Source organism: Rhagoletis zephyria, unplaced genomic scaffold (genome assembly GCF_001687245.7).
Source record: "Rhagoletis zephyria isolate East Lansing unplaced genomic scaffold, Rhagoletis_zephyria_1.1 Rzeph_scaffold_08597, whole genome shotgun sequence".
Classification (NCBI taxonomy): Eukaryota; Metazoa; Arthropoda; class Insecta; order Diptera; family Tephritidae; genus Rhagoletis; species Rhagoletis zephyria.
This window is the reverse complement of record NW_016165677.1, coordinates 1-12,599: the sequence shown is the minus strand read 5'-3', so window position 1 is coordinate 12,599 and position 12,599 is coordinate 1. Positions and strand designations below refer to the sequence as shown.

General features: G+C 42.1%; 1 protein-coding gene across 1 annotated transcript; it reads left to right on the top strand.

Moving 5' to 3' along the window:
- Nucleotides 1-1,287: 1,287 nt before the first annotated feature.
- On the top strand, nucleotides 1,288-10,314 carry ck (unconventional myosin-VIIa ck). Its single transcript, XM_017631276.1, has 10 exons — nucleotides 1,288-1,486; nucleotides 1,581-1,930; nucleotides 1,993-2,193; nucleotides 3,910-5,992; nucleotides 6,068-6,376; nucleotides 6,551-8,001; nucleotides 8,062-9,411; nucleotides 9,472-9,618; nucleotides 9,944-10,065; nucleotides 10,137-10,314. Exons 1-10 carry the CDS (start codon nucleotides 1,376-1,378, stop codon nucleotides 10,214-10,216), a joined length of 6,204 nt encoding a protein of 2,067 aa, XP_017486765.1. The 5' UTR covers nucleotides 1,288-1,375; the 3' UTR covers nucleotides 10,217-10,314.
- Nucleotides 10,315-12,599: the final 2,285 nt, after the last annotated feature.

The window sequence follows — 12,599 nt, the reverse complement described above, 5'->3', positions numbered from 1 at the left end:
CGACCGGAGTGGTGCTCTTTTTACCATGTCGCAATTATTATTANTTGTTGCCTAGTTCAGTCCTGAATTTTGACTCAAAGTTTGTCATCGTACCTATGTCATCTCTGTTGAGCTGGGAGGTAGGGATGATCTTGGATCTGATTTCATCTCTCATACCGCTCGAGTTCACCTTTCATTGCGGATACCTATTTAGAAGGTCTGTTGATTTTGAGTGGTTTAGCCACTTATACCCTGTCGAAGTTCTATCTTACGGCCAGTTTTGTTTCAGCCATTTATTTGCATTTCGATTGCACTTCTCTGTTGATTGCTTCAACATGATAGCACGATGTCTCTGCTGTGAAACCCAATTACTCGTCCATTGAGTTTAACACCGCCCTGCAGTCTCCTATTTTCGACCTTGTAACTAGTCATGCCAGCGACCGGAGTGGTGCTCTACTAACTGCGTAGATATGCGCCCTTTTTACCGTGTCGCAATTATTATTATTTTTTTTTTTTAGAAATGCTCAGGCTCTCTCCGTAATTAAGATAAGTGGTCCAGACGAGAAAGACACAGAATACTTGGGTCCAATCGGTTTAAAATATTGCAATGGAATTATCTTCATTTGCGGTGTCTGTTCTACAGTTCTCATAGAGTATATTATCTTATCAAATCCACTATGCGTTTGATAAGCCACAGAAAAGTTAGATAAGATAACTTATATTACGTATGGAGTCTGGTAAATTAACCGATAGTTTTTGCTAGTGACCCAAATGGGATGAGTCTTACCCTGAAATAGAAAAAATCTTTAATAGGAAGAACGCTGCTCTAGCCTTAAAATTTTGGATTCGACCTATTATTTTTTATACAGAGTGAGAATTACAAAAAATGAGCTAAGAAGTCGAATGAAATAATAAACAAATAGTAAAAGCTGTCGCTTAAGCAGATTGCGTTGCATACTTTTAGGCGCACCATTTGCTTATAAAAAAAAAAAAAAAAAAAAAAAAAAACTGAGAGAAGGCGCAACGCCCTAAAAGATTTGATTTCTTTTCTGGTAGTATACACTCCAATTGACCAATATTCATTAATAATATCTCTCGTACAGCAAGGCTTAAAAAGTCATTTGTATACTGCATTTCTTCTATTAATTGCCTATGCTTTTTATGGTGCACAATTGGGATTTTATTAGCTATTATTATACATATTTTTAAATAATCACGTTCTTTTTGTATTTCTTACCACCAACAGGGTGACTACATCTGGATAGAACCCGCATCGGGTAGGGAATTCGATGTAGCCATTGGCGCTCGTGTCATATCGGCCGAAGGTAGACGCATACAGGTACGCGACGATGATGGCAATGAAATTTGGCTATCGCCCGAACGGCGCATCAAGGCGATGCACGCCTCCTCGGTGCAGGGTGTGGAGGATATGATATCGTTGGGTGATCTGCACGAGGCGGGCATATTGCGAAACTTACTAATACGTTACAAGGAGAACTTGATATATGTGAGTAAATATGAGGCAAAAAAACCTACATAAACTACATAAAAATATCTAACTATATAAGCTTCATTAAACTCCCATTTATCTCCTTTTACAGACTTACACCGGCTCAATTTTGGTTGCTGTTAATCCCTATCAAATTCTACCCATCTACACCGCCGATCAAATCAAGTTGTATAAAGAGCGCAAGATCGGCGAATTGCCACCACACATTTTCGCCATTGGTGACAATGCGTATGCGCATATGAAACGCTATCGTCAGGATCAATGTATTGTCATTTCGGGTGAATCGGGCGCCGGCAAGACTGAGAGCACAAAATTGATATTGCAATATTTGGCTGCAATAAGTGGCAAACACTCGTGGATCGAGCAACAAATACTTGAAGCGAATCCAATACTCGAAGCATTCGGCAATGCGAAGACGGTGCGCAATGACAACTCGTCGCGGTAAATTCTAAGCTGAATTATTGAGGAAAAATTTTCCCTAAGGTCTCTTTGTTATTTTGCAGCTTTGGCAAATACATCGATATACACTTCAGCTCGAGTGGTGTCATCGAAGGCGCCAAAATCGAACAATATCTCTTGGAGAAATCTCGAATAGTTTCGCAAAATCATAGCGAACGTAATTACCATGTATTTTATTGCCTTTTGGCTGGGCTGTCGGGCGAGGAGAAGAGACGTTTGGATTTGGGAAATGCCGCTGATTATAAGTGAGTAGCTGCGCTGAAAAATTGGGTTTCTCATAACGTTTTTTGTGTATCGTGGAGTGACATAGAAAAACCTTATTTACCAAAATGTACTTTGGATGCAATTTAGAAGCTTCTAGTCTGCAATACAAGCTGATCCTCCACTGGGTAAACACGCTATTCACGTTTTTCCTTAACGTCCCAAAAGATTTTCAATGCGCGATGGAAATGTAAGAAATTTTGTACCTAGCCTTATGTCAGGCACCTGTGACCGCCCCCAGCCATGTCTTTCCTTTTCTGGTTACTCGTGTAGCTCTAGTTGTCAATATTTCTTCTGGAGCTATGTATAATATAATTGGTCCACAAAAAACCCTTCCTCATCTAATTCAATACCATTCGAAATCCGTAAAAATGATTATAGCGGAAAGGTATTTGGGATTCTTCCTATCGTGACCAAAAACGAGGAACCTTCTATATCTCTCAACTTCATTGATTCAAATCTCGCGACCGATATTCGCTGGTACGATCGCTGCAGTTTGCTTGGCTAAGGAAAACGGATGCGAATATGAACACGAAAAAATCCGAATACAAATCGATTTTGTTGACGGCATCGAACAACATTACCGCCAAAATCGATTTCGATAACTCTATCGATAATAATGCCGATATCGAATACAATTCATGAAAAAATACGAATACAAAACGATTTGGTTGACGACATCGAAACATATTACCGTTAAAATCGATTTCGATAGCCCTTTATCGATAATAATGTCGATATCGATTAGTATGCATTTTTGCTTTGACATATTTTGGTAACCATACATACGTACTTAAGTGTGTGTATGTAAACGAACCGAAAAACGGTAGTAATTTCGATAAATGTATCGATGAAGATGGCGATAAGTCGATAACGCTGTCGGTAACAATTTTGGTGGCTAGCGCATCGTAAAAAACCAAATCGAATAACATTACCGCCAAAATCGATTTCGATAACTCTTTATCGATAATAATGCCGATATCGAATAAAATTCATTAAAAAAATCCGAATACAAAACGATTTGGTTGACGACATCGAAACATATTACCGTTAAAATCGATTTCGATAGCCCTTTATCGATAATAATGTCGATATCGATTAGTATGCATTTTTGCTTTGACATATTTTGGTAACCATACATGCGTACCGAAAAACCGGTAGTAATTTCGATAAATGTATCGATGAAGATAGCGATAAGTCGATAACGCTGTCGGTAATAATTTTGGTGGCTAGCGCAACATAAAAAAACTAAATTACAGCCACATCGATAAACGTATCGATATGTACAGACACATATCGATAAAGGTATCGTTAATGGTGTATATAATAGTTTCGGTAACAGTGGGTTCTAGTATAAAAATTAATTGATAGATATAACGATACATTACCGGTAAAAAAAAAAACGGATATCTAGTTAACGAATCGATAAGTATGTCAATAACAGTTTCGATAGTTATGCTAACAGCAGTATACCCCGAAAGATTGTATTTTAAATTGAACTAAAAAGATAATTTCAAATGCCCGGTATAGCCTGCGCAAATATTAAGGAATATTCCGAGTAACTCAGAAAATATATTTATATTCAGTAATATTCAAAGGGCTGCAGCTGCAGACTATTTGTGTAATTTATTTGAATAATGAAACTTGGCATTCACTTTCTTTGCGAAAATATTTCTCACTCCCTCTTTTCTTCCACACAGATATCTCACCGGCGGCGATTGCATTACGTGCGAGGGTCGCGACGATGCCGCTGAGTTTTCAGACATACGCTCCGCCATGAAAGTGCTGCTGTTTTCCGATCAGGAGATTTGGGAAATCATTAAGCTGCTCGCAGCACTCCTACACTGCGGCAACATACGATACAAGGCGACCGTTGTCGACAATCTGGATGCAACCGAAATACCCGAACACATAAATGTGGAGCGCGTTGCTGCTTTACTCGGCCTTCCCATGCAGCCGCTAATTGATGCATTGACGCGTCGTACACTTTTCGCGCATGGCGAGACAGTAGTTTCAACGCTGTCCCGCGATCAGTCGGTTGACGTGCGCGACGCCTTCGTAAAAGGCATTTACGGCAGAATGTTTGTGCATATTGTACGCAAAATCAACTCGGCTATCTTTAAGCCGCGCGGCACTTCGCGTAACGCAATTGGCGTGCTGGATATTTTCGGTTTTGAGAACTTTGATCAGAATAGTTTTGAGCAATTTTGCATTAATTATGCCAACGAGAATTTGCAGCAGTTCTTCGTGCAACACATTTTCAAGCTGGAGCAGGAGGAGTACAATCATGAGGCAATCAATTGGCAGCACATCGAATTTGTGGACAATCAGGATGCGCTCGATTTGATTGCCATCAAGCAGCTGAATATTATGGCACTGATTGATGAGGAGGCCCGCTTTCCCAAGGGCACCGATCACACGATGTTGGCGAAGCTGCATAAAACGCACGGCGCGCATAAGAACTACTTGAAACCGAAGTCAGATATTAACACGAGCTTCGGTTTGAATCACTTCGCTGGTGTGGTGTTTTATGATACGAGCGGCTTCTTGGACAAAAATCGCGACACCTTCAGCCCCGATTTGTTGCACTTAGTTAGCCAGAGCTCGAATAAATTCTTGCGCCAAATATTCAATCCGGATATAGAAATGGGTGCTGAGACGCGCAAGCGCACGCCCACTTTGTCAACGCAATTTCGCAAAAGCTTGGACGCGCTGATGAAGACGCTCAGCACCTGCCAGCCCTTCTTCATACGCTGCATCAAACCGAATGAGATGAAAAGGCCAATGCTGTTCGATCGTGGCCTATGCTGCCGCCAGCTGCGCTATTCCGGCATGATGGAAACGATACGCATACGTCGCGCTGGCTACCCCATACGCCATGGCTTTCGAGATTTTGTTGAGCGCTATCGCTTTCTCATACCAGGCGTACCGCCAGCGCATCGCACCGAATGCCGATCGGCCACCGCGCGCATATGCGCCACTGTGCTTGGCAAATCCGATTATCAGCTAGGCAATACAAAGGTCTTCCTCAAAGACGCGCATGACCTCTTTCTTGAGCAGGAACGCGATCGTGTGCTCACGCGCAAGATACTAATACTGCAGCGCAGCATACGCGGTTGGGTATATCGGCGTCGTTATTTGCGCATGCGCGCTGCTGTTATCACCATACAACGCTTTTGGAAGGGCTATGCGCAGCGTCAGCGTTATCGCCAGATGCGCGTGGGCTACATGCGCTTGCAGGCCCTTATACGCTCGCGTGTATTGTCACATCGCTTTCGGCACTTGCGTGGCCACATTGTTGGACTGCAGGCGCATGCGCGTGGCTACTTGGTGCGACGCGAATATGGACACAAAATGTGGGCAATCATAAAGATACAGTCGCATGCGCGACGCATGATTGCGGTGCGCAAGTACAAGAAGCTGCGCGAGGAGTACAAGCAGTTTGCGGAGGTGTTACACCTGCGCAAGCTGGAGGAGCAGGAGCTGATGCATAAAGGTAACAAGCATGCGCGTGAGATTGCCGAACAGCACTACCGTGACCGGCTGCATGAGTTGGAACGACGCGAGATGGAGAAGGAGATTGAGGAGCGTAGACGCGTGGAGGTGAAGAAGAATATCATAAACGATGCAGCGCGCAAGCAGGATGAGCCAGTAGATGATAGTAAATTGGTGGAGGCTATGTTCGACTTTCTGCCTGATTCGAGCAGTGAAGCGCCAACGCCGCATGGTGGACGAGAGACGTCCGTCTTCAACGATTTGCCGAACAACACCATGAATAACGACGTACGTGGCATTTATATATTTTTTGTTTAATCTATGATAATTTTATTCTATTAAATTGACTTTTTTCATCTTCAGGATATAATTGCCCCAATGCACGTATCCGAAGATGAGGAGGACCTATCGGAGTTCAAGTTCCAGAAATTCGCCGCCACCTACTTCCAAGGCAACGTGACGCATCAATACTCGAAGAAGGCGCTGAAGCATCCGCTGCTGCCGCTGCATACGCAAGGCGATCAACTGGCTGCGCAAGCGCTCTGGATAACTATTTTGCGTTTCACGGGCGATATGCCCGAGCCCAAGTATCACACAATGGACCGCATGGACACCACCTCTGTTATGTCGAAAGTCACAGCCACGCTGGGTCGCAATTTCATCAGGAGTAAGGTAGGCGCAATTAAGGCTCGCATGCAAAATTAAAAACTAAATTCCGTTTTCTTTTTCCTACCAGGAATTCCAAGAAGCACAATTGATGGGTCTANTTCATCAGGAGTAAGGTAGGCGCAATTAAGGCTCGCATGCAAAATTAAAAGCTAAATTCCGTTTTCTTTTTCCTACCAGGAATTCCAAGAAGCACAATTGATGGGTCTGGACCCCGAAGCATTCCTCAAGCAAAAGCCGCGCTCCATACGCCACAAACTCGTCTCGCTCACGCTGAAACGCAAGAATAAACTCGGCGAAGATGTGCGTCGGCGACTGCAAGACGAGGAGTACACCGCCGACAGCTATCAATCCTGGCTGCAATCGCGCCCTACCTCCAACTTGGAGAAATTGCATTTCATCATCGGGCATGGCATATTGCGCGCCGAGCTGCGCGATGAAATCTATTGTCAAATATGCAAGCAACTCACCAACAATCCGCTTAAATCCTCGCATGCACGCGGCTGGATACTGCTCTCACTTTGCGTCGGCTGTTTTGCGCCCTCTGAAAAGTTCGTTAACTACTTGCGCGCCTTCATACGCGAGGGACCGCCCGGCTATGCGCCATACTGCGAGGAGCGTCTCAAACGCACTTTCAACAATGGCACGCGCAATCAACCACCGTCTTGGCTGGAGTTGCAAGCGACAAAGTCGAAGAAACCAATAATGCTGCCGATTACTTTCATGGATGGTAATACGAAAACACTACTCGCCGACTCGGCTACCACAGCGCGTGAGCTGTGCAATCAATTATCCGATAAAATTACGCTCAAGGATCAATTTGGCTTCTCGCTCTACATCGCGCTCTTCGACAAAGTTTCATCGCTTGGCAGCGGCGGTGATCACGTCATGGACGCAATATCGCAGTGTGAACAATATGCGAAGGAGCAGGGTGCGCAGGAGCGCAACGCGCCGTGGCGTCTCTTCTTTCGCAAAGAGATCTTTGCGCCCTGGCACGACCCTACACAGGATCAGGTCGCCACAAATCTCATCTATCAGCAGGTGGTGCGTGGCGTCAAGTTCGGCGAATATCGCTGCGACAAGGAAGACGATTTGGCAATGATTGCCGCGCAACAGTACTTCATCGAGTACGGGACGGATATGTCCATGGAGCGACTGTTCACGCTGCTGCCCAACTTCATACCAGACTTCTGTTTAACAGGCATTGAAAAAGCGATCGAGCGTTGGGCAGCGTTGGTGTTGCAGGCCTACAAGAAGTCCTATTATGTGCGCGACAAAGTGGCGGCGTTGAAAATAAAAGAGGACATTGTGAGCTATGCGAAATTGAAATGGCCGCTGCTCTTCTCGCGTTTCTACGAGGCCTATCGTAACTCGGGACCGAATTTGCCGAAGAATGATGTCATCATTGCGGTGAACTGGACGGGCGTATATGTGGTGGACGATCAAGAGCAGGTGCTACTGGAGCTGAGCTTCCCGGAGATCACGGCAGTGTCCAGTCAGAAGACAAACAAAGTTTTTACGCAGACTTTTAGTTTGTCCACCGTGCGCGGTGAGGAATTCACTTTCCAGAGCCCGAATGCGGAGGACATTAGAGATTTGGTGGTGTACTTCCTGGACGGGCTGAAAAAGCGGTAAGCAGCGCTTTCGAAGTGCTATTTCAAGGTATTTCAATTATTTATATTCTCTTGCAGCTCCCACTACGTGATCGCCATTCAGGATTATCGCGCGCCCTCAGACGGTTCGAGCTTCCTCTCATTTCTCAAAGGCGATCTCATCATACTCGAGGACGAGTCCATCGGTGAATCTGTGCTCAACAACGGCTGGTGCATTGGTCGCTGCGATCGCTCGCAAGAGCGTGGCGACTTTCCTGCGGAAACCGTTTATGTGCTACCCACACTCACGAAGCCACCACAAGACATACTGGCACTGTTCAACGTTGAGGAGGCTCATCATGGCCGTCGCTTAAGTATGGTTTCAAATGGTGTGCCCGAAGCGCGCGATCGCCCACACACACTAATGGAATACGCCATGGACCACTTCCGTTTGCCGCCAAAGCGCACTATGTCGAAGACGCTCACGCTCAGCTCAAAGCGCGCTGATGAGATTTGGCGCTATTCGCGTGATCCCATCAAGGCGCCGCTGTTGCGTAAGTTGCAGAGCAAAGAGGAGCTCGCTGAAGAGGCCTGTTTTGCATTCGCTGCCATACTAAAGTATATGGGCGATTTGCCGTCGAAGCGGCCGCGCATGGGCAACGAGATCACCGATCACATTTTCGATGGTCCCCTCAAGCATGAAATTCTGCGCGACGAAATCTACTGCCAAATCATGAAACAACTGACGGATAATCGCAATCGCATTTCAGAGGAGCGTGGCTGGGAGTTGATGTGGCTGGCGACCGGTCTCTTCGCCTGTTCACAGGGCTTACTCAAGGAGCTCATGATGTTCTTGCGTACGCGCCGTCATCCCATCTCGCAGGATTCCATGCATCGCTTACAGAAAACTATACGCAACGGCCAACGCAAGTATCCGCCGCATCAGGTGGAGGTCGAGGCGATACAGCACAAAACCACACAAATTTTCCATAAAGTCTACTTTCCCGACGACACCGACGAAGCGTTCGAGGTGGATTCATCGACGCGCGCAAAAGACTTCTGCCACAATATCTCACAGCGCTTATCGCTGCGCACCAGCGAAGGTTTCTCGCTCTTTGTCAAGATTGCCGATAAGGTGATCTCAGTGCCGGAGGGTGATTTCTTTTTTGACTTTGTGCGTCACTTGACTGATTGGATTAAGAAAGCGCGCCCGATACGCGATGGCTCAAATCCACAATTCACCTATCAGGTATTCTTCATGAAGAAACTTTGGACCAACACTGTTCCGGGCAAGGATCGCAATGCCGATCTGATATTCCACTATCATCAAGAGTTGCCGAAATTGTTACGCGGCTATCATAAGTGTTCGCGCGAGGAGGCGGCCAAATTGGCAGCGCTCGTTTTCCGCGTGCGCTATGGAGAGAACAAGCAGGAGCTGCAGGCCATACCGTAAGTGTGGAAAGTTACGAGTGACTGTAGCGTATGTGAAAATGTTTATTTATCTTTTAGACAAATGCTGCGCGAGCTGATACCTTCCGATATAATGAAAATGCAAAGCACCAGCGAATGGAAGCGTGCCATTGTGGCTTCATACAACCAGGATGGCGGCATGACCTCGGAGGATGCCAAAGTGGCATTTTTGAAGATCGTATACAGGTGCGTTATTGTGACTATGGTTGTATTTAGTGTAATATGTATAAGTTCATGTGACGAAATGTGGTATGATGTGATGTGGCAAGTTATTGGTTGTGAGGTTAATGTCACAAGATGCTGGAAGTGGGGTATTTTCTTTGATGTAAAATTATAGAAAACGAAGTCAAATCACGTTAAGTCATCAGATATAAGACAGCGTCATGAGCTGTGGAAATAGAATGAGATATAATTTGTTATGATGCGATGATATTTCATAATGTGATGCGACTTTTTATAATAACGGTTATCAAAATTTCATTTCAATTTTTTCTTGCTTTCTTCTTTTTAGATGGCCCACATTCGGTTCCGCCTTTTTCGAGGTTGAAACAAACAACCGAGCCAAATTACCCAGAAATGCTGCTAATTGCAATCAACAAACATGGCGTCAGCCTCATACATCCCGTGACCAAGGTAAATTAATATTTTTTATTAATTATTCGCATAAAATTTAGAGTTTTAATTTTCTTTTTACCTACTTTCAGGACATTTTAATCACGCATCCATTCACGCGCATATCCAATTGGTCCTCTGGCAATACCTACTTCCACATGACAATCGGTAATTTGGTGCGCGGCTCTAAGCTGCTGTGTGAAACATCGTTGGGCTACAAAATGGATGATCTATTAACTTCATATATATCACTTATGTTAACGAATATGAACAAAAATCGCACTATACGAGCAAATTAGTTATTAGAAATAAATAGTTTTTAACTAGCGAAAAGAAATGAGAATGATGAAAATTAGAAATTGAACAACTAAGTGAAGAAACAATTATCGAAAGAGAACATACAAAATTTCGATGGTTGGTGATGATGTTTGAAAACACAATAATAACACATTTTGTAGAAATTTATTAGAATAAAAATAAATGTACTTAAGTTTGGTGATGTGTTTAAAGAAAATAACAATTTGAAAAATTAATTTAAAAATAAAAATAAATCGTACTTACGAGCTAAACTTTATTGTTAAGTAGCTGCACGCAAACTCAGCTATTCAATGTTATCTTTTCGAAATTGTATTGTTTTAAGCTTTCATCATTCGATATCTAAAAATTTATGCGGGAATTTGTTTTACATCCTTTCGTTTTATTTTTCTTTCTCTTGTTTAAAACTAAACGAATATTTATTAAAATGTATTGCAATTTTAGGCTATACACAACAAGTTAGCTATAGAATTATTTTATTTATAAACTATTTTATTTATCCAAAAATGCAATGCATGCATACATAAATATGTATGTATGTATATTAAAGTGCATAAAGGAAGTTGGAGTAGCGCATTTATTTGTATGAAAGAAGAAGAAGAGAAGAAAGCAAAAACAAAGTGCACTTAGCAACAGCTATACGCTGGCAGTTGTCGGAAATATGCTAGTATTTACTATATGAATATTGAATATAAACATTTAATTTTCTTAAACTGCAATAAATTTACTTGTAGCATTTTATTTAAAATTTGCGCATTAGATACACATACATACATACTTCTATATTTAAAATATTCACACAATATTTAAGCAATAAGCGAATAAAAAATTATATATCTGCTTATGTACTTCATTGCAAATGAAAATCGTACTGAAATCGTAACTATTTTTTGTGTATGTTAAAAATGTACTTAAATGTGTATATTTTTTTTTTAACTATAAATAAAGTGAAAATTTAAAACGAAAATGTATTTTTAAGTTACTGCTTTTGCACACTTAGAGACAACAAAATTAGTACACATATCAAGTGTATAAAAAAATGGTAAACTTTTTTATGAAAGAAAATGTTTTTCAAAATTCACAAAAAATTAAAAAATTTAAGCAGGAATTTCTCTGTCTGGCAAACTTCATGAACTCTAAACGGTAACTTTTCCGCGTAGCAGGACAAGTAGACTACTAATTTTAAAGTTATCTTTTACAAAAAGAGATTCAGCTCTTTCATAAAATTCCAAAATTTGCCGCTCCCGATTTTAACTCATGGCACAAAGCTACGAGGGCAGTTAAATAACTATTTTTTATGCGGTAACATACATAAAAAAAAATATTCCGACGAACTGATAACCTCCTCCATTTTTGGAAGTCGGTTAAAAATAATTTAATTTTCTCAATCCTAATTTCCGCGGTAAATACAAAAAATGATGTTGCCAATATAGGATTGCCAGTTTTCAGTTGTCTATTGCCATCTTTAATACCATTTCAGCCACTGTCAACTCAACTGAAGTTCCTATTATTTGGAAGAGATTTTGTTTCGGCGTTAACCACTTAATTATTTTACCGCCGAGCCATTTCTTCAGGTTTGAAATCAGGAAATTCACGAAGTTGTCTGCGTTCAATTATTACTTGATGCAAATGTGGTGTAAAAAATACAGTTAAGCCTCGGTATAAAAACCATTGGAAAAACATCGTTGTGCGCGATATTTTCCATACGAAAACGATTCACATGTTCACATTTGTAGCATGAAGGCCTTCGGAATACATTTGCCGGTTAAAGGTCCGTTAGCTAAATTATATCAGGTGAAGTAATAAATTTTGTATAAGGTAGCCCAGAGGTTCACAAACTTATTTTTTCTCATAGACCTCTTTCAAAACTTTACTGGTTTCGGTGGACCCCCCGATGCTCATTTCTAACATATTCCCAAAGGTCATCAAAAAAATGTGAAGATTAAATCTAACGATGTAAATTTCTAGCCCGGGTGAGTTCCAAAACTATATTCGAAATGCCAAAAATAAAAATAAGATATGTTCTTGCGTTCTATTTATTAAAATAATGTGATTACACACTTGCAAGTTTTCAAAAACAGACCTCGTAAAGCCATGAGAGAGCTATCTCGCACTGGGGAGTTATATTTTTTTAAGAGCACTAAATAAACACCTCACATGTTCGGCTCACTCATTAATTTGCATTTGCATTTTCGTCAAATAGTTTATTTGTGTTGGTGGCATCATTTTTATTTTTATCG

Excerpts from the sequence above, each read along its gene's own strand:
- ck (XM_017631276.1), top strand. The coding sequence starts at position 1,376 with ATGCACGCCTCCTCGGTGCAGGGTGTGGAGGATATGATATCGTTGGGT. Across the intron at positions 6,377-6,550 it reads GCAATTTCATCAGGAGTAAG|GAATTCCAAGAAGCACAATT; the intron begins GTAGGCGCAATT and ends TTTTCCTACCAG. Across the intron at positions 9,412-9,471 it reads CAGGAGCTGCAGGCCATACC|ACAAATGCTGCGCGAGCTGA; the intron begins GTAAGTGTGGAA and ends TTTATCTTTTAG.